Source organism: Pantherophis guttatus, chromosome 14, assembly GCF_059756535.1.
Source record: "Pantherophis guttatus breed Tessera chromosome 14, ASM5975653v1, whole genome shotgun sequence".
NCBI classification, from domain to species: domain Eukaryota; kingdom Metazoa; phylum Chordata; class Lepidosauria; order Squamata; family Colubridae; genus Pantherophis; species Pantherophis guttatus.
In genome coordinates, this window is record NC_142076.1 from 9,852,524 (window position 1) to 9,875,016 (window position 22,493).

Consider the following 22,493-nt stretch of genomic DNA (forward strand, 5'->3'; position numbering starts at 1 on the left):
CCTTCTTCCTCTCTCCTCCTTCCTTTTCCCTTTCACTCCCTTCCTCCTTTCCCTCTTCCTCCTTCCCTTCCTTTCTCTTCCCTTTCTCTTCCCTTTCTCTTTCCTTCTTCCTCTCTCCTCCTTCCTTTTCCCTTTCACTCCCTTCCTCCTTTCCCTCTTCCTCCTTCCCTTCCTTTCTCTTCCCTTTCCCTTCCTTTTATCTTTTCTTCCTCCTCTCCTCCTTCCCTTTTCCTTTTCACTCTTCTTCCTTTCCCTCTTCCTCCTTCCCTTCCTTTCTCTTCCCTTTCTCTTTCTTTTCTCTTTCCTTCTTCCTCTCCTCCTTCCTTTTCCCTTTCATTCCCTTCCTCCTTTCCCTCTTCCTCCTTCCCTTCCTTTCTCTTCCCTTTCCCTTCCTTTTATCTTTTCTTCCTCCTCTCCTCCTTCCCTTTTCCTTTTCACTCCCTTCTTCCTCTCCCCCCTTTCTCCTTCTCCTTCTCCTTCTCCTTCCCTTCCCTATTTCTTTTCCTGTAGCCAATTGCTGCCCACCTCACTAAGCCCTCCTTCAAGTTAATGCTCTTGTATTTCACCCTTAAAAATGGTGGGATGTTGAACTTTGGAAAGGCTATTATCATTTGCAAAAATAATAATAGTTATTGTGAGAATGTGCCAATAAGCAGCCCTGGGATTGCACCTGAATTCATGCTATACAGAACTTTCTCCCAAGACCTAATCCCTGCTCCTCAGCATCATTCTTCTTCCCCACCTCCATCGTGCTGTTTTGCTTTTCTCCAATACCCATTTGTTCTCTGCTTTCCAATTAACCTGTCATGAAATCTGACAATTGCTCCAGGCTGGGTTCTGCAGGAACCCAGTCTAATAAAATATTCCACCAACCATCCATTTCTCCTTCCCTTTCTACCATCCCTCTGCTTTGCAGCTTTCACGCATCAGCCGCTTTTGGTCCAAATCTTCCCATTTTGCAGAATGGGCAAATTGTTTTGGGAGATGCACATAGGGAAGCGGTGGCTCAGTGGCTAAGACACTGATCTTATCAATCAGAAAGGTTGCCAGTACAGCGGTTCAAATCCCTAGTGCCCCATAACAGGGTGAGCTCCCGTTACTTGTCCCAGCTTCTGCCAACCTAGCAGTTCGAAAGCACGTAAAAAATGGAAGTAGAAAAATAGGGACCACCTTTGGTGGGAACGGAACAGCGTTCCGTGCGCCTTTGGCCTTGAGTCATGCCGGCCACATGGCCACGGAATTGTCATCAGACAGAGCTGGCTCTTCGGCTTAGAAACGGAGATGAGCACCACCCCCTAGAGTTGGGAACAACTAGCACATATGTGCGAGGGGAACCTTTTCCTTTACCTTAGAAACTCCAAGAAAATATCTATTAGGGTGAGAGTATTAAGGGTTTAGTCTGGCAAGATTCTGTCTCTTGTGTCTATTGTTCTGTGTCATTCTTGGAATGAGCCTAACAACCACAGAACTTCTAGCCCCTTCTATCAGTGAATTCATTAAGGCAAAATATTTCACAGTGCTTAGAATCTCTTCCTGCTGGGAATGTTCACGCATGGACTGAGCTGTTGTCTATGAAATAAGCTACTGACAGTCTCCTATCCTACAGTATCTATTTGGTTGGCTATGTCTAAAATTCCTCCTGTTATTTTCTTGGCCCAGGGGTCAGCAACCCATGGCTCTGGAGCCGCATGTGGCTCTTTCATCCCTCTGCTGCGGCTCCGTGTCGCCAGTCGGCTCCACAATTGATAGGGCTTTCGGTTAGGACAGGTAGAGGAAAAAGGACACCGTGCTAGGAAGAGACTCTATGGTAGGGGAACCGGACTTCCGGTCAGCTCCAGAATTGAACAGTGGGCTTTCGGTTAGGACCTTTGTGGCTCTTTGAGTGTTTAAGGTTGCCTACCCCTGTCCTAGCCACACCACGTGATGGGGATTCAGGGGCTGTTTTTCTCTGCCCCTTAGCAGAGACGAAAGGGTCTGGATCCTGTTGGCAGAGCCCCACATTTGAGGCTGCCCAAGTCTTTTAATAACAGAGGAGAAGCTTCGTTTTATAATCCAGCTCTTTCCTAACCTTTGATGTCAATTCATTCTGCTCCTTGCATTTCGGGGAACACAGCACGGTGGTTTGGCCGAATGCCATCGTTTCAAATCTATTACCTCCCGCTGAGATTTCCTTTTGATTTTGCCCAGTGGGCATGGATGTGATATCATCATATGTACCCACAAGAGAAGAACAGCAAGTTGCTTTTCTAAGAAGGGTAAACGTGGATTTGTTTCGGCTCGAGCAATACCAAAAAACATCCATGCTTAATCAAGAAGAAACCTGAAATGATATCCAGGGTAAACCAAGGACTGAATGTTTTATGCTGACTAACTAGAAGGCTGAAATTTTTCTTCTACCATTCCCACCACCATGAAGGAACTGTTCATTCTGGAGATGGGAAGATGTTGTGGCGGAGCTGGCAGCAGAGTCAGACAGTGAAGAGGTTGGGAAGGAATTTGGGCCAGTCCTGGGGCTGGGGAAAGCTCGGACGAGGGCTCTGCATCAGAGGCAGAGAGGGAGGTAGACAGCAGTGAGGCAGAGGAACAGCTGGAGCCCATTCCCAGTGTGCACATGCGCAGAGCTGCCAGAAGACAAGAACAACTCAGAAAGTAGGGTCGACTTTCTTTTTTTTTTAATTTGATTTATATGCCGCCCTTCTCCGGAGACTCAGGGCGGCTTACAATGTGCTAAGCAATAGCCTTCATCCTTTTGTATATTTATACAAAGTCAGCTTATTGCCCCCACAAACTGGGTCCTCAATTTACCTACCTTAGAAAGGATGGAAGGCTGAGTCAACCTTGAGCCTGGCAAGATTCGAACCTGCAGTAATTGCAGGTAGCTGGTCTTAATAACAGGGTGCTTTAGACCACTGTACTACCAAGACTTGGGAGTAAAGCCACACCTTGGAGGTGATTGGCCCCTCCCATAGGAAACAAAAAAGGAGTGAACAGGGAGGGGGCTTTTGCAGGAAACAATTCAATCGGTAGTTAGTTTCAAGAGTGAAAAGTTCTGTTTGTGCCTCTAAGAGACTCTGTGCCAAGTTTTGCCTTGTACTGCATTTGGAAACAAGTTACATGGCAGCTTGCCAAGCAAGATAAGATGTGTTGAGAAATATTCCTTTGAAAAACTGTTTGGACAAACCTTGCTGACTGTGAATGGAAATAATTCACAGTCATGTAAATAAAAGAGGTTTTGCTGGAGACCAATTCCTGCTTCCTGCTTTTTAAGGGAGCCCTAAGTCAGAACAGAAGATGACATCCTGATAAGACCCAGAATCACATTGACATGCTGCCTTATCATCATATTTTCAGTGACTCATGTTAGTCACTGGGGTGGGGGGAAAGTCCGTGGTTCTACTTTCCTCAGCATCTCCTAGGAAAGTTCTCTTGCTAGGAACCTAGAAAAGTTGCATCACTATATATAGAACGTGGACAATAAGCAGCTTCTGTATTCCATCTGGCCCAATCATCTCTCTGGTGCAAGAAATTAGAATCATCCCTAAATGATATTGGTCTACTTTCTGGTGGAAGAACTCACCTCTCCATCTAAGAGCCTGTAGTACAGTGCACTAAAGCACTGTTATTAACACCTGCTGCTTGCAATTACTGCAAGTTCAAATCTCTCCAAGGCTCAAGGTTGACTCAGCCTTCCATCCTTTCAAAGGTAGGTGAAATGAGGACCCAGATTGTGGGGGCAATAAGCTGACTTTGTATAAATATACAAAAGTATGAAGGCTATTGCTTAACGCATTGTAAGCCGCCCTGAGTCTCCGGAGAAGGGCGGCATATAAATTAAAGCAAAAAAAATAAAATAAAAAGTAATTGGGCACGTTTCCCTTACTTTCAAGAACATATGTTTCTTCTACTGTTGAATTCCTTCCTATCTTAAGCTACATCTTCCTTCTTCTAGATGATGATATTTCTGGGATTAGAAAAGCTCGTTTTTAATCTCTCAAGTCTTCCTTCTCTGGGGAAAACATATTCAGTTTCTTCAACTTTTCCTAATAGACCTTGTTTTATGGACCCCTCTAAATATCTTCCCTTTCTCTATATCCTTCTTTGAAAGGAAATCTTCTTAGAAAGGATCCTTTCTAAGAAGGTCAACCTATTCTCCAAAGCTCCTGAAGGCAGGACAAGAAGCAAAGGATGGAAACTGATCAAAGAGAGAATCAACCTAGAACTAAGGAGAAATTTCCTGACAGTGAGGATAATAAATCAGTGGAACGGCTTGCCTTCAGAGGTTATGGGTGCTCTATCACTAGAGGCTTTGAAGAAGAGACTGGACAGCCACTTGTCTGGAATGGAGTAGGGGCTCCTGCTTAAGTAGCGGGTTGGACTAGAAGACCTTCCAATTCTGTTATTCTTAATGCACCCTGAACTGAATGCACATTTACTACATAGCTGAACATTCATTAGTGGCATCCTTAGCTGTTCCTTCTATACTTTTCTCCTCAGATCAAACCTTATTCCAGGCTCTTGCAACTTCATGATGTCCTGAGGGCCATCTCACGATAGCCTTACATTTTCCCCAAATCTTCTCTGACTGGCAAATCTTTCAAAGACCATGATGACTTGGCATAACTAGACATTTTGTTTTTTAATTTGATTTATATGCCGCCCTTCTCCGGAGGCTCAGGGCGGCTTACAATGCGTTAAGCAATAGCCTTCATACTTCATACTATACAAAGTCAGCTTATTGCCCCCACAAACTGGGTCCTCATTTCACCTACCTTAGAAAGGATGGAAGGCTGAGTCAACCTTGAGCCTTGGAGAGATTGGAACCAGCAGAAATTGCAGGCAGCTGTGTTAATAACAGGGTGCACTAAACCACTGTACTATCAAGGCTCTTAACTTTTTTGAAATTTCAAAAGAATTGATACTCTCTTAAAATTTCGACCTCTTTCCCCCCCCCCAAATACAAATATAAATTTGTTTCGTTTGAATTTAATTCGAAGGAATGAGGCCAATCTTTTGAAGGATGCCAAACACCTTCTGTTCTTCAGTTGTAACAGTTGGACAGGGAATATGCTCAAAATACATACATGTCTCCTTCTGCCCCTTATGAGCTATTTGTTATCTTTTACCCAGAGGTGGGATTCAGCCAGTTTGCACCTATTTGGGAGAACCAGTTGTTAACTTTCTAAGCAGTTCAGAGAACCGGTTGTTGGAAGAAATCTTTGTTTGTTTGTTTTTTCACTTTACAGGGCTAATCCTGTAAGGAAGGCAGGAAGGAAACATTCTGGTGGTGTTTCTAGCCTAATCTTTATTGCCCTGCTTACAGAAACTGCCTCGCTGGTTAACCCTTACTACATTGTAACAGCTAAAGCAAAGCACATCAATGTGAATGATGTTGAGTTAGCCACGCCCACATGGTCACATGACCACCAAGCCACGCCTACCAGCTGGTCATTAGGGCAGAGAACAGGTTGTTAAATTATTTGAAACCCACCACTGTTATTAAAAACACTGGGAGCCACAACATCTGTCTCTCCCCTCCTTCTCTTCCTCTCTCTCTGTATCTCTCTCTGTCTCTCTCTGTCTCCCCCTCTCTCTGTATATCTCTGTCTCTGCCCCAGCCACTTCTCCATCACCTGCCGTCGCCCTTACCTTCTCAGGCCAGGCGAAGAGTGACTGGGAGGGGAGTGCGAGGGGCGGGGCCAGCCAGTGGTGGGATCACCTGACAGGGAGCCACAGCAGAAGGTCCAAAGAGCCACATTCGGCTCTAGAGCCGCAGGTTGCCTACCCCTGTTCTAGAGTCTCAATTGTTCAGTTTCCTCTTTTGACCCTTTGTTGTTACCTTAGAGAGCACTCTAGATGCAGCCAAGTCTCTTTGATTTACTGATAGGATATGGCCATAGCTACCTGCTCTTCCTCTCCCATTAGCCAGCCTTGGTTGAATCTTCTTAAGGAGTTGGGCTGTCATCCTTGAAAGCACTAAATCGCAGATAAGGGAAGAAAAATGATTCCTTCTGGGCCCTCATTTATACTTTCAACTGCTCAGTTTCCAGCCTCTCTCTCTGTTTCTGGCTGCAGGCCCTGCCTAGATCAATAATGTTTTACTATCCAGAAAGGTTGTTTGAGTTAATTGACTCTATGATGTTGACATCACTGGCTGGGTCAAGGCCAGCCTGCTTCCTTTGATCTGGGGAGGGGGCTCCTTTTAGATCAGACCGAAAAGCAGGGGTGAAATGCTCCCGGTTCAGACTGGATCGCCCGATCCGGTAGCAATGGAGGCGGGTGGTTCGGAGAACCGGTAGCAAAAATCCCTGCCCCCCCCCCCATGCCCAGCTGAGCCGCACGATCATCAGAGGCTTTTTTTAAAAAAAATTTAAAAGCATTTTTTCTACAACCTCTTTGGCTGAAAAAATGCTTTTAAAAGAAAAAAAAAAAGCCTCTGATAATCACGCGGCTCAGCTGGGATCCTCAAAGGCTTTTAAAAACATTTTTTCTACAACCTCTTCGCCAAAGAGGTTTTAAAGTTTTTTTAAAAAATGCCCATGCCCACATTACCCCACCACCACCACCACCAAGCCACACCCACAGAACTGGTAGTAACAAATTTTAGATTTCACCACTGCCGAAAAGCCCCACTAACTCCACAGTGGGGACCACTTGTCATTATGAGTGAGCCTGTATCTGACAACCACTGTGGGAGAAAGGGGATTTTTTGAGCTTTCCTCAGGAGCTTCAGAGAAAAGTTATCCTATCTCTCGGTAGCTTCTTTTATCAGCTCCCAATTCTGATACGTAAGTGCTGCTATTACCTTTTCAAGCTCAGGCGCCATACTGAAGTGTTGGGAACTCATAGCTCCCATCATCCTGCAGTTAACTTGATAGTATCCAGGGGTGGGCTGCTGGGGGTTCACAGGGGTTCAGGAGAACCTCTAGCTAAGATTCTGTGCAGTTCAGAGAACCCCCAAATCCCACTCCTGGCTGGCCCCGCCCTGCCCACCCCGCCCCTCCCAGGAGTCCCCACGTGGCCCATTTTGGATGCAGGTAAGTGCAGAATGTGCACAGACGCTTGGAAAGGCCGGAAACAGGCCCGTTTCCAGCCTCCAGAGGGCCTCCGGAGCCTGGGGAGGCTGTTTTCGCCCTCCTGGAGGCTCGAGGAAAGCCTCTGGAGCCCGGGGAGGGCAAAAATGCCCCCTCCCCACCATGGTACAGGAGGCCGATTAGACCACACCCACCATGGCCATGCCCACCCAGCAACTGGGCAGAGAACCCCTTGCTAAAAAAATTTTCAGCCCACCCCTGATAGTATCCTTGTTCACACAACTGCAGGATATCAAGTTGGAGAAGTTTGGGCTCACAGCGGCTGATTGATAGTTCCTTCTGCAGCTCACTCTTTCAGCAATGAACGGGGCAATGAGTGAAGGGTCGATCTTCTCTTTAACCTCCTTCTGTATTACTGTAGGTCTTCTAGAAGTCCTGATGCATGGTTGTTCTTGGAAAATGAATGGAAGGTCTTCTCCTTAACCTTCTATCATGTTGTGTCTTGATGCTTTGTTGTTCGTAGAAAGTGAGCGTAGAGTCTTTCCTTTAACTTCCTTCCATGTTCTGTCTTTTAGACATCTTGAATCTTTGATGTTCTTAGAAAATGAACAGAGGATCTGAACCTCCTTCATGTTGTGTTTTCTAGTAGTCCTGAGGCTTTGTTGTTCTTAGGAAATGAGTGGAAGATCTTCTCCTTAACTTCCTTCCATGTTGCGTCTTCTAGAAGTCCTCATACTTCTTTGTTCTTAGGAAATGAGCAGAAGATCTTCCCCTTTACTTCCTTCCATGTTGCGTCTTCTAGAAGTCCTGAGGCTTTGTTGTTCTTAGGAAATGAGTGGAAGATCTCCTTAACTTCCTTCCATGTTGCGTCTTCTAGAAGTCCTGAGCTTTGTTGTTCTTAAGAAATGAGCAGAAGGTCTTCTTGACCTCCTTCCATGTTGCGTCTTCTAGAAGTCCTGAGGCTTTGTTGTTCTTAGGAAATGAGTGGAAGATCTTCTCCTTAACTTTCTTCCATGTTACGTCTTCTAGAAGTCCTGAGCTTTGTTGTTCTTAGGAAATGAGCGGAAGATCTTCTCCTTAACCTCCTTCCACGCTGCGTCTTCTAGAGATCCTGATGCTTTGTGGTTCCTTCCTTGTTCCTGCTCCTAAACAAAGCCGAGCCCTGCCCATGAATGAAGTAAAGTTGCCTGAATGGGGAGGAGAAACCTTAACCCATTGACCATAGCTATTGCCTGAAGGGATCATCACCACTGTTCCCTCACCCCCTTTGAGGCATCTTGTAACACAGGGCTCTGATTGTTATCCTTAGGTGACCCTGCATCCGTGTCATTCATAGGAAGCAGGGCTCTGCAGCCAATCTTGGACCAAGCTGGGCATCCCTCTGATAAAATTTTGATTTATCCTCATCCTCTTTTTCAATAGCCACCCCTGTCATCTCGTATTACCTTCCTCCCGGTTCCCAATGCACGATGCCTGCAAGGTTCACTTGGGCTAAATCCATTTAAATGCAGGCTCTCCAACCTGCAATTGAATTTAGGATTAGCCTGTCAGTCTCTGTCAGTTTACCTTTGTCCTTTCCTCCCAGCTTACACCGATATAAGCAGATTTTACCTTGCAATTGCATTTGAGCTGAAGCCCCCCAAGCGTTTCTTTCCCAGCTGGCTTAAAACTTGGCTTTCCAATTTTTGGGCTGGATTGCTTGATGACCCTGGAATATAAGCTTCTAGTTACTCGCTCACACCCCACCAGCATGCATCTGTCAATTTGCAATGCCGATCAAAACCAGTTGGCCATCGCTAGAGCTGTCCATGTGGGGAACAGGTTCTATTTTTAGACTGTGTTCTCACGACTCTTCTCCTAAGGGAATTCTATTTATAGAGGACAAAACCGAACAGGAATCATTGAACGATAGGAAAGGGAGATCATTTCTCCCTGCAAATTCCAGCTGGCAGGTGACACCGCGGCAAAGCAGAACCTTTCTGAAACGGAGAGCTTCGATGTGGCAGCCGCCAGAGGAGAACTTCAGCCATTTTCACTTGGTGTTGTCTTGGAAGTCCAGGGGTCACCAACCTTTCAGACCTCAGGGACCACTAAATTCATAATTTTAAATCCCATGGAGCACTAATATGATCTGCCTAATGACCAGCTGGGTGGGCATGGTTAGGTGGTCATATGACTGGGTGGGTGTGGCCAACTCGATGTCACTCACATCAAGGGGTGCCTCGCCAGCCTCTACTCGCCCCTCTACTCACCCCTAGATTGGACTAGAACTCACAGTCTCTCCCAGTTTCTAGCCTGGTGCCTTAACCACTAGGCCAGACTGGTTCTCAGGAAGTGAAAGTTGGACTTTAAAGAAGCAGGACAAGAAGAGCATTGATGCTTTGATGGAGAAGACCATGGGCAACCAAGAAAAGCAACAAATAGTCCATTGCACAACTCAACCCAGCGTTCTTACCCAAGGCACAAATCACCAAATTGTCATTCTCTGGACATTATGCAGGCATTAATGTGGAGATGTGAAGGAAAGAGGAGACCAGCAGGAAGGTGGATAGACTCGGTTACCGTGGCAATGAATTGGAAGACCTTCAATGTAGGAAGACTAAGTTTGGGGAGAGATTTTCCTAGAGAAATTCTATCTATAGGGGTTGCTAAGAGTCTACATTGACTTGATGGCACACAATCAATGAATGGAGCTTTTATTTTTCCTTCTTTTTTGAAAGAGGGAAGAGACATTCCCTAAAATAAGTGTCTTAAGCTGATGAGATGTCCAATATGCCCATATGCAGGAACGAACCACTTAGATGAGGGTCACAAACTATATATAGCAATGATGGCAAACCTTTTCAGCACCAAGTGCCCAAACCGGAACATGCGTGCATGCCAGAGGTGGGTTTCAGCAGGTTCTGACCAGTTCTGGAGAACCGGTAGCGGAAATTTTGAGTAGTTCAGAGAACCGGTAGTAAAATTCTGACTGGCCCCGCCCCTATCTATTCTCTGCCTCCCGAGTTCCAGCTGATCGGGAGGAAATGGGGATTTTGCAGTAACCTTCCCCTGGAGTGGGGTGGGAATGGAGATTTTATAGTATCTTTCCCCTGCTATGTCCACCAAGTCACGCCTACCAAGCCACACCCACAGAATCGGTAGTAAAAATGTTTGAAACCCACTACTAGCACATGCGCATGTGTGGACGCACCCTGGAGTGCCGGAAACCCGGAGACCATTTGGCTGGCCTGACCCTAACTCTAACCCTGAAAATGGCCCTAAAAACGGCCAAAAAACGGCCAAAAACCAGGCATGCACACGCCAGCCAGCTGGTCTTTGGGTTTCCGGCATCCGCATGTGCGCCGGCCAGCTAGTCTTCACGCACACCGGAGCACCAGAAACCCAAAGACCAGCTGGCTGGTGTCCGCATGCCTGTTTTCTGGCCACTTTTGGCCATTTTTTTGGGCCGTTTTCAGGATGTTTTTCAGGTCGTTTTTCAGGTCATTTTTTTGGGCAGAAAACAGCCTGGAAAACGGCCTGGGTTTTGGCCATTTTTTTTTTGCCATTTTGCGGTACTCTGGTGCCCGCGAAAACATGGCAGAAACCAGAAAAGCAGCTGGTGACAGCACTCGTGCCCACAGAGCGGGCTCTGCGTGCCACCTCTGGCACGCATGCCATAGGTCCATGATGGCGAACCTATGGCGCGCGTTCCACAGGTGGCACGCGAAGCCATATAAGTGGGCATGCGAGCTCAGCTTTCGGGTCTTCTGGGCCCACTGGAAGTCAGCAAACAGGCCATTTCTGGCCTCTGGAAGGCCTCCGGAGGGGGTGGGGGTGGGGAAGGCCGTTTTTGCCCTCCCCAGGCTCCTAGAAAGGCTCTGGGGCCTAGAGAGGGCAAAAAACGGGCCTACTGGGCCGACTGTGTCATCGCGTGCCAAAAGCGGGGGAAGCGCGGAGGGGGCGCACACACATGCATGGGGGCGACGCACATAGAATTATGGGTGTAGGCACGCGCATGTGCGACCCCCCCGCACTCCCCCCGCTTTTGGCACACGATGGCAAAAAGGTTAGCCATCGCTGCCATAGGTTCTCCATCACGGATATATAGTATTTATTGAAGGGTGTGGAAATGAATTATCCAAGAATGGCATCAATTGCTGTGGTTCAGAAACCAGTCCTGTGTATGAAAATGAAGATCCTCAAACCTTCTTGCATAACATTGCTTTCTTAACCCAGGTGGCAGCACCCACTCTTTCGAGCAGAACAGCTTGCTTCTGTTCATCTGTTCTATTTCTAACAGTGAGAGTTTTGCTGATAGGTTTCTTCTAGCCAACTGTGAGAATGAACTGTAATATCAGAGGCTTCACTCATCTATTTTATACTTCTGGGATTCGGGAGGGGAGAAATAGGAAAATCTGGGCTGCTCTCATTCAGTACATTTGCTCCTCCAGGAGTTGCAAAAATAAAAGTGGAATAAAACCGAGTTGGTAGTCTAATTCAGGGGTCACCAACCTTTCGGACCTCAGGGACCGCTAAATTCATAATTTTAAATCCAGCGGAGCACTAATATGATCTCCTAATGACTGGCTGGGTGAGGGGTGGCTAGGTGGTCATGTGACTGGGTGGGTGTGGCCAACTTGATGTGACTCACGTCAAGGGGCATCTCACCGGCCTCTACTCGCCCCTCCCCTCCCAGCCACTCCTCGCCTGCCTACCTGGGCTCCTTAGGGCCCCAACAGGAAGTAGTTCCTGGAGCTAAGCAGCTCACCATGAGAAAGAATTGGCAAAACAGCTGCTCAGTTCAAACTGGATCTGACTGAGAAGGAGGCTCAGCAGAAGCACCTCATGAGGACTAGGAGCATAGGCTTTCCAAGCAGAGGGAAGACCTGCAGGAGTGCAAGGCCACGACTGGTGGCTCAGTGGGCTGAGATGGTCAGCCAGTTCCAGGCCATGATGCAGTCCCACTGGAACGAGGCCCTCCGGCTCTTTGCCACCAGCGGCTCTTCCCTCCAGCCTTCGCCCAAAACCCCACACCAGGAGGCTGAAGCAGACCCCAAATCAGAATATCTGCCCCCCTCCAACCCACACAAAAAGACCCTGAAGGGGGAGACTCTCTGCAGCAACACACATGTTCATTGCACGTATCCAAACCAGGGGCCGGAGTTTGAGGACCCCTGATTTAGTGCAATATAAAAAAATGCAAATAATTTTTTTGCGGAGCACCAAAATTTTCTCACAGACCACCAGTTGGTGTCCGCTGGTCTAATTTACATTGTTTGTCAACATTTTCTCCATCTTCTTGACTTGACTTGTCTGCAGACTTTGGTTGTTGAGACTCTTTGTCCTCTTCTGCATGAACTGGCTCACCTGGTAGAAGATCACAGTCATGGATTAGGACCATCGGATTGGAAGGACCATGAAGGTCTTCTCCTCCATCCTTCTCAGATCTTTCCACATAAATTGCTGCCCATCCTTTGCTTGAAGACCTCCAGTGACAGAGCCCCTATGAATACAGGAGAGAGGCTGTTCCATTCCTTCTGACTTTCTCATCACCATGACATTTCTTCCTATTCCCAGTTTGGGTCTTCCTCTGTAAAATTTCCATCCACTGGTTCTTGTCTTACTCTCAGGCCTTGTGGAGAATCAATCCGTACCTTTTTCCCTGTGACATTCCTTCATGCAGAGGTGGGATTCAGCCGGTTCAGACCGGTTCGGGAAAACCGGATGTTAATTTTAATCTGGTTCACTGAACCGATTGTTCTAAGGACTGACTGACCCAGTCCACCCTGCCCCTCTCCTCCCATGAGTCTCCACGCAGCCCATTTTGGATGCCAGGTAAGTGCAGGATGCACACAGAGGCTCTGGGAAGGCGAAAAATGGGCCTACCGGAAGTACCGGAAGTTTGAAAACAGACCCGTTTCCGGTCTCCAGAAGGCCTCTGGAGCCCAGGGAGGCCATTTTTGCCCTCCTGGAGGCTCCAGGAAAGCCTCCAGAGCCTGGGGAGGGCAAAAACGCCCCCTCTTGCCATGTTGCAGGAGTCTGAGTAGGCCACACCCCCATGGCCACACCCACCCAGCAACTGGGCAGTGAACTGGTTGCTGAAATTTTTCAATCCCATTCCTACCTTCAGGCATTGAAAGACTGTCATGTCTGCCCTTAGCTCTTTCTTCTTTAGATGAAACATCTCCAGCAACATTAATCGTCCTTCATCGGTCTTAATCCATACATCCTTCAACATAGAGTTTGTTCTTCTCTGAACTGTTTCTAAATTCCTCAGCATCCTTGACGGTAGTTTAATCTCTACTGTAGGCACAAATGAAGCCATCGACCCACAGAAGATTATCCCTCCAATTTCCTGCTTTAGAGTTTAATTTTTAGGCATTTTCCTCTTCCCCAATCCAACAGATTTGTCTCTCTGATCTCTGCTAACCTAATGGTTCTCTCCAGTCTGAGAGCATTGGGTCCAGCCTCAGCAGCTTAATTCCTTGCGCATTTTACTTTTTTATTTAAAAAGTCTTCCCATAGAGTGAACCAGGTCTTTTAGTTCTGCAGCTGTTATCATGTGAAACCAAGATCGAAGGATGGCTTCTATTAATTGGGTTTTATTGCTGGGTCACTTCTGACTAACAAGTTTCTTTAGTCGGCTCCATAGATTTTCAATTGGGTTAAGGTCTGGGCTCTTCCCAGGCCATTCCAGCAGTGGAATAGGATTATATTTTATTTTTTTAATTTAAAATAAAACTTTTTTCAAAAAAAAAAAGAAAGAAAGAAAAGTATGCCACTCAAACATTTAGTTGGAGAGCGGAACTTCCAACATGACTTTTAGCTGAGACTGATCACATGGAGAAGCTGAACGTTGCACATGATTTTTGTGTCTGATTATGTATTTTTTAGCTTTTCTCCTGAGATGTGGGTTTCATGTTAAAGTCAAGGTCATCTTCATCTTAGATAAATGCTGTAACCTTAAAAGCTAATTGCCCAGTTAAAAGTTACCCCTTTTCCAAATAGAGAAACACTGATTATCATTCAATATGCAAACTGTCTGTTGGGTTTAGACAGCCATGCATTTATTTATCATTTTAAAAATAAAATAAAAGACATACCATAAAAAAAAAGTGGTGTTATTAGCCATCAAACCTCAAAAATGCACTTTTCCCAAAAGGTTTCCACAATTTTGGCCGCTACTGTATCTTAATAATTTGGAGACTTGGACATAGACTTGAATTTGGGATTTGATTTCCATTTAGCCTTCTCCTCTGTTCTTCTGCAGCAAATTGCCTAGCTGGGCTCGGGCAGTAACACCACGAATCTTCTATATCACTGAGAAAGCCTGGAACTATTACCCGTATACCATCACAGGTAAGGAGGAAATCCTAATGGTGTGTGAGAATGACCTTGGCAGACAGGAGAGAAAGCCGCAAACTGGAGAACTGGCGTGTTAAAAAGGTATCTCAGCCCACAAAAACGAAAAAGGGTTAATCAGATCTATTTCAGAAGGGATTCTTCCTGGTTTTCTGGAGAGCGAAAGGAAAACAGGGGGAAAAATACTTTCAGTCTTACAACCTTACAATAGAGATAGAGCTATTACAGGTGGTCCAATGGAGCCTCAAAATTTCCGTGGCTTAGTAAGACATTTGTTGAGTTTTGCTTCATTTTACGACTTTTCTTGCCACTGTTATTAAGTGAATCACATTAGCTGTTAAATTAGTAACACAGCTGTTAAGCGAATCCATCCTTCCCCATGGACTTGGCTTGTCAGAAGGTTGCAAAAGGGGATCCCATGACCCGGGGACACTGAAACCGTCATAAATACGAGTCAGTTGCCAAGTGTCTGAATTTCGATCACGTGACCATGGGGATGCTGCAATGGTCATAAGTGTGAAAAATGGTCATAAGTCTTTTTTTTCCCCAGTGCCGTCGTAACTTTGAACAGTCACAAAATGAACTGTGGGAAGTCGCGGACTACTTACACTCCTGATTGTGCTTCTTGTTTGAATTACCTCCCAGGGTTAGCAGAAACCTTTGGACAGTCTTTATTTTAAAAAAAAAAAAATCTGCAAAAAGGTAGTCTATCTTGAGTGAAAGTGTTGAGTCAACTCAATCTTTCGCTCCTTTGCAAATTGCTCCATCCTTAAGACCTTAAAAGATCACTTACCAAGTCTTTTGAGATCTTAGATGTATGGCAGGGGTCTCCAACCTTGGCAACTTTAAGACTTGTGGACTTCAACTCCCAGAGTTCCTCAGTCAGCTTTGCTGACTGAGGAACTCTGGGAGTTGAAGTCCACAAGTCTTAAAGTTGCCAAGGTTGGAGGCCCCTGATGTATAGCAAGCTACTCCCTTCGTCTTTTATTTAGCGTCAATTGGATTTTCCTGCTAAATTTGGACACAAGAACCATCTGATTGCTCTTACAGCTTTGAAGTTGACCCAAACACCATCATGCCTACCCCCGGGTTACAACGTGAGGTGGCTTTAGTTGCCCAGAAAATGTGTAATGGATAATTCTTCCTTCTCTCCAACCTTAGCCTTGTCTCTTTCTCTGTCTCCCCTTTGCTACCTTGGGATACCTGGAATTGTCTCACAACGGATGCAGAGTACACAGTAAGTACCAAGATGCCTTCCTACTTTTGGTTACTTCTCTAGCAGAATAGAAGAGAGAACTCAAGAACACCATGAGTAACTTCAAGGCATTCAGTACTCTCTGAGATTGGTTATTTTCTTGCTGTTGTGGCCCGCCAGCAGTCAGTGGAGCTGGCAGCAGATTCGGACAGTGAGGAGGTTGGGGAGGAACATGGGCCAGTCCTGGAGTCTGGGGAAGGCTCTGATGAGGGCTCTGCATCGGAGGCAGAGAGGGAGCCAGGGCCATCTGACAGTTGTCAGCTGCCTTCGGAGTCGGACATCAGTAAGGCAGAGGAACAGCTGGAGCCTGTTCCCAGTGTGTGCATGTGCAGAATTGCCAGACGAAGGGAACAGCTAAAGAACAAGGGTTGACTCAGGAGTAAAGCCAAGGTGGATGATGAATGGCCCCTCCCAGAGGGAATAAAAGAGGAGCGAAAGGGGAGTGGAGTTTGCAGGAGACAATTAGTTCACCTAATTGGTTTGTGACTCTCCGAGACTCCTTGCCAGGTTTTGAAGATATCTGTCTGGCAGCTCTCCAAGCCAGATAAGGTCTGTGACTGTAAATTCTCCTTTGAAAGACTTTGCTGGGTGTGAATGAGAGGAATTCACAGTCACTTAATAAAAAGGGATTTTTGTCGGGACAAGGAGTCTTCTTCCTGCTCTTGGGAAGCCTAGGTCAGAACACTTTCAGATGTTTCATAACCCAACTAGGTAACATCATCAGTGCTAGAAGGGAAAGGGGTTTTTCTCTCTATTGAGATACCAGTGGTTGCCCTGTCAGTGTTGGTGGGTGTGCTCTTAGTGGTTCTTTGATTAGGCTGTTGTTGGCTCTTCGTTTGTCTGAGTTGCAGATTAGTCTTTGCAAAAACGTCTGGAAGGCTTCTGCAGAGGTCCATTTCCTGAGAACGAAGGAAGATCTGAGTTTCTAACCCTCATGGTTTCATATTTAATACTTGAAAATTTGCAGACGATTTGTCAATGTTATAAAAGGGGCAGAATGGGATTTTTTTTTTTTGCAGATGCTATTTATCGTTAACTATGTGAAATAAATAAATGTTTAAACCACGTCACTTCCTTTTCGTTTCTTGGTGGAATATTGGTAGCTTTATAGGCAGGAAAGTGTCAATAGCACCTTATGTGGATGTAGCAGATGACAGACAATTTGGTTTAGTGGTTAAGGCAGCGGGTGGGAAAGTGGGAGACTGGGAGTTCTAATCTCACCTTAGCCATGAAAGCCAGCTGGGTAACTTTGGGCCAATCACTAGGAGATGGGGAATTCTAGACCTGCCTTTGACATGGAAGCCATCTGGGTGGTTTTGGCCCAATTACCAGGAGATAAATGTAAAAGTTTAAAAAAAAATTATTTTAAAACTTGTGCTAAGCTTTCGTCGGCCCCTACCAACTTCGTCAGAGTATAAAATCTGACGAAAGCTTAGCACAAGTTTTAAAATAAAAATTTTTTAAACTTTTAAACGTTCCGGAGATCGTGATGTCTATTGCTTCTTCTATAACTATACCTGGAACTCGCATCTTTAGGACGATTCATATATATATATATATATATATATATATATATATATATATATATATATATATATATATATATATATATATATTTATGTATGTATGTATGTATGTATGTATGTATGTATGTATGTATGTATGTGGGTGTGTAAAGGTTTTTCCTGCACATATGTGCTAGTCGTTCCCGACTGTAGGAGGCGGTGCTCATCTCCGTTTCAAAGCCGAAGAGCCAGCTCTGTCTAAAGACGTCTCCGTGGTCATGTGGCCAGCATGACTCAGTGCCAAAGGCGCACGGAACGCTGTAATCTTCCCACCAAAAGTGGTCTCTATTTTTCTACTTGCATTTTGTACATGCTTTCGAACTGCTAGGTTGGCAGAAGCTGGGATAAGGAATTGGAGCTCACCCCGTTACGCGGCACTAGGGATTCGAACCGCTGAACTGCCGACCTTTCGATCGACAAGCTCAGCGTCTTAGCCACTGGGTCTGCTTTTTTCCAGCACCGTCCATTCATTCATCCTCTGGGTCTACTCACATTCTCCATTTCTCTTTCTTTTTACAGTGCTCGTTTCTGCCCAAATTTTCTATCTACATAGAGACCAAGTATGAAGATAATTGCGGAAATAGCACCAACGTAAGTGCGACCCATACAGAATTAGAAACAGCGCCCCATTTCATCCTGTCTAGCTATTTTCAGGCCTAAATGTAGGCATGGTGGGGTCCCAAAGGTGCTTTTTTTCAAGAGGCAACTGGACTTTCTGGTTTTTCTTTGAAGACGTTTCGCTTCTCATCCAAGAAGCTTCTTCAAGCTTCTTCATCCAAGAAATCTAGTTGCCTCTTGAAAAAAGCGCCTTTGGGACATACCATGACCTGGATGACTGAGAATCTCCATAGACAGACATGGTGGGAGTTACCCATGCTTCGAATCGATGACTAAATGTCAGCTTGGACAATCCCCACCAGGGGAATCTCACCCCTGGCTGGGGAATCCTGGAGTTGATGTCCAAACATCGTCCAAATTGCCAAGGTTGAGAAACACTGCATTAAATTATCATCCCACCCTGGGAAGGAAGTTGCATCTGGCTTTGTTTATGAGAAGAGACCCTGAGGAACAGTTGAGTGTCACTTGCCAAGGTGCCATTGAGCCTTGCTGACGAGATGAGAAGAGTCAAGGCGAGCTGGGATTCATCACTGTTGCCATCAGGGACTCGGGCAAGGGAGCAGAGCATCTGAAGAGACCTTATGATTCAGAGGAACTTGAGGGTGTCAATAGCAGTAGCAATAGCACTTAGACTTATATACCGCTTCACAGTGCTTTTACAGCCTTCTCTAAGCAGTTGACAGAGTCAGCCTATTGCCCCCAACAATCTGGGTCCTCATTTTACCCACCTCGGGAGGCTGGAAGGCTGAGTCAACCTTGAGCCGGTCAGGATCGAACTGCTGGCAGTCGGCAGAGTTAGCCTGCAATACTGCATTCTAACCACTGTGCACCATGGATGGAAGGAAGGAAGGAAGGAAGGGCAATAGCACTTAGACTTATATACCGCTTTACAGTGCTTTCCAGCCCTCTGTAAGCAGTTTACAGAATCAGCCTCTTGCCCCCAACAATCTGGGTCCTTGTTAGGAAATGACTATTGCCTAACTGGTTGGGTTGGCAATATATATAAACCATCAATGCATGTTTGCAGTCAAAATGTATTGTATAGCTTTAAGACTGTAATGCTGTATTGCATCATAGTGTATTCTGATTGGCTAGCTCTGTAGCCAATGTACTTAAGAAGAAGCTTGAATGGAAGAAGAATAGAAGGCTGAGTCCACCTTGAGCCTGGTGAGATTTGAACTGCCAAATTGCAGGCATCCGGCAGTCGGCACAGGTAGCCTGCAGTACTGCACTCTTAACTATTGCACCACCGTGCAGTGTGCAACAGAATAATACAGTTGGCAGGAACCTTGGAGGTCTTCTAGTCTGACCTCTTAAATAGGAAACCCTCTTCCATTCCGGACAAATGGTTATCTAATCCTTTCTTGAAAACCTCCAGTGATGGAGCACCCATAACTTCTGAAGGCAAGCTGTTCCACTGATTAATTGTTCTCACTGTCAGGAAATTTCTCCTTAGTTCTAGCTTGGTTCTTTCCTTGATTAGTATCCATCCATTGCTTCTTGCCTGGCCTTCAGGTGCTTTGGAGAATCACCTGAAGGCAAGATGATGGATAGAAACTTCATGACAAGCCAAGCAAGGAAAGTAGGCATCGTAGCCTAGCCAGCCCTGCTTGAGCTTACCATCCCTTGTTAGCTGAGAATCTGTGTTTTCTCTCACTGACAAGTTGACAGGTCCAATGTTTTTTCCCTTTGCTCTCACAGATATTTCTCAAGGAAAAAATGTTGGGAAACCATGAGGTGATGTTCTTGGACATTGTTTTTGATGAAATCCCAGACCGCTACTACAGCAGCTTAGAGGTAATAACCTGTTGGAGAGGGTAACTATCCATGGTTGGTGGGTGGCTTTGGCTTCTCCAACCCAACTGCTCATTCCTGTAAATGGTCTGGTGCAGGGGTCGGCAACCTTAAAACACTCAAAGAGCTACAAAGGTCCTAACTGGAAGCCCCCCGTTAAATTCTGGAGCCGGCCAGAAGTCCTGTTCCCCCACCATAGAATCTCTTCCTAGTGCGGCTTCCTTTTTCCTCTACCTGTTCTAACCAAAAGCCCTATCAATTGTGGAGCCAACTGGAGACAGGGAGCCCCAGCAGAGGGATGAAAGAGCCACATGCAGCTCCAGAGCCGCAGGTTGCTGACCCCTGGTCTGTTGGAAGGACCATGGGAGACAGGACGAAGACCTTCACCTTGCTCTGCTTCTGCAGTCCTGGACAAATTCAGTTCTAGCTGTAGGACTGTTCATGGCAGTCTGCAAACTGGTCACTTGTCCATCTACTTGTTCCTGGGGTTGCAACAATGCTGCTCTTAGGTGCTTGGTGGGTAGAGTCTCCTGGAGATCAAGAGGCAAAGTTTTCTCTTTGGAGAAAAGTCTAAGATCATGGCATCCGGCCCTCTCAATTCCTGGCAAATAGATGGGGAAGAAATGGAAGTAGTGACAGATTTTATTTTCCTGGGCTCCAAGATCACCGCAGATGTCGACTGCAGCCAAGAAATTAAAAGACGCTTGCTCCTGGGGGGAAAGCTATGGCAAATCTAGACAGCATACTAAAAAGCAGAGACATCACCCTGCCAACAAAAGTGCGTATAGTCGATGCACAGGCGCGCAGAGCTGCCAAAAGGCAGGAGTGGCTCCTTAGGAGGAGGTCTCCTCGAGAGTAAGGCTTGGGACTAATTGTCCACTCCCCTAGCCTATTTAAGGAAGGGCGATGACTGAGACAATTTGCAGGGAACAACTTCGTTCACTCTCCTTCACGTCCTGATCTTAGTTCTCTTATCAGTTTCCTGCAAATTGCTTCTGGGCTTTCTGCCAACCATAGTAAAATTACAATTATTTATTCTTTGGATTCTTGTAGGCTGTTAAGAATGTTAATTAACAGCCTTTGTTTGAAAAAGACTGATTTAATTTAGTAAACTAAGGTTTGTACAGTCTTTGTGTGTGCTGCGTTCTTTGGGGTCCGTAGCTGGGGCAGAACACTTATGACCATTTTTCACATTTACGACTGTTACAGCATCCCCGTGATCAAAATTCTATATATTCTTTTCCTATTGGCTATATAGGATCTCCGGTCCTTCTGTTCAGCTAAGACTGGTCGCGGGCCACTACAGGAAGGCTGGCGGGAACATACACAACCCATCATGTGCTCTTACAAACTGGTGACGGTCAAATTTGAAGTCTGGGGACTGCAAACACGGGTAGAACAATTTGTCCATAAGGTGAGATTTTATTTTTGTCTACCAAGGGACCTGCAGGGAAAGCTGATGGCTGGAGATGAATAAGCTGCAGTTGCCAGTAAAGCCAATGTCATCTTGGGCTTACAGTTGTGGCCAAAATTTTGGGAAACCTTTTGAGAAAAGTGTATTTTCTAAAATTAGCTGATAACACCACTTTTTTTGGAGTAGTAGTACCTTAAAATTATATATCAATGGAAAGATAATTTAAGCACGAATGTAATGCAATAACTTTTAGGAAGGATTTGCTATTAGAATAGCAGTTACAGTACAAAGAAGGAAAGTTAAACATGTAGAAAAAACGAGATATACAAAAATGATCACCATGTCAGTTAATAGTTGGATAACCTTTAGCATGAATTACAGCCTTACAACATCGTCCCATGGAGTGAACCAAGTCTTTTAATTCTGCAGTGATGTGAAACCAAGATTGAAAGATTGCTTCTATTAAGTGGGTTTTATTGCTGGGTCGCTTCTGACTAACAAGTTTCCTTAGTCGGCTCCATAGATTTTCAATTGGATGAAGGTCTGGGCTATTCCTAGGCCATTCCAGCAGCAGAATATGATTATCTTGAAACTCCCCAAAAAAGTGGTGTTATTAGCCATCAAACCTCAAAAATGCACTTTTCCCAAAAAGCTTTCCACAATTTTGGCCACTACTGTACACCAACAGAGGGAGAACATCAAGTTCATGGGAAGTGATGGTACCGCTTTATACCATGTTAGTGAAGTCACACTTGGAATATTGCATCCAGTTCTGGTCACCATGAAACCAAAAAGATATTGAGACCCTAGAAAGAATGCAGAGAAAAAAATGAAAAAAGATGGACTATATAAATGTATGTTTATTTATTTATTATTTATTTAATATAATTTGTATGCTGCCCTATCTCTGTAGGACTCATGTTAACGATGATATATGTCTAATCAGCAAAATAGAAGGGAAATTGAAAGGAAAATGTGGGTAAATATAAGATCGGAGTTGCTTGAATACCATCTTGATAAAATATTGAATTGAAAATGGACACAACAAAGGAGAGGGAAGGGAGAGAGGAGTAGCGGGACAAGTAGGAAGGAGAGAGGAGAAGGGAGGAAAAGAGAGAGAGAGAAAAGAAAGGAAAAAGGAGAGGAAAAAAGGGAGGGGAAATAAGAGTAGGAGAAAGGGTTAGAAAGAGAGGAAGAGGGGAGGAATGGGGGAAAGGAAGGGGAAGTTGAGGAGGAAAGTTGAAAAGAATAGAAGGGAGGGAAAGGTAAGAGGGGAGAAGGAGAGGAAGAATTGTTGTGGAAGAAGGGAATTCGGAATGGTAGAAGAGCAACTCCGAATGTATTTTAAAGTTTTAGGATGAAGAATGAACCAACAGGGAAACCAAAAGAGAATATGTGTGATAAGAATGGTTAAAGAGATTGTACATTTATATATGTTTTATGAGAAATAAAAATAAAAAACTTTGGTGAAA

The 22,493-nt window shown here is 45.3% G+C and overlaps 1 protein-coding gene across 1 annotated transcript in view; it reads left to right on the top strand.

Moving 5' to 3' along the window:
- Positions 1 to 22,493, top strand: part of LOC117667261 (cytoplasmic phosphatidylinositol transfer protein 1-like) — a 79,179-nt gene that overhangs the window by 32,693 nt on the left and 23,993 nt on the right. The window contains exons 4-7 of the mRNA XM_087878482.1: positions 15,537 to 15,612; positions 17,715 to 17,786; positions 19,515 to 19,610; positions 20,866 to 21,021. Coding sequence (XP_087734608.1) covers positions 15,537 to 15,612; positions 17,715 to 17,786; positions 19,515 to 19,610; positions 20,866 to 21,021 — 400 coding nt within the window. The remainder of the gene's footprint in view (positions 1 to 15,536; positions 15,613 to 17,714; positions 17,787 to 19,514; positions 19,611 to 20,865; positions 21,022 to 22,493) is intronic.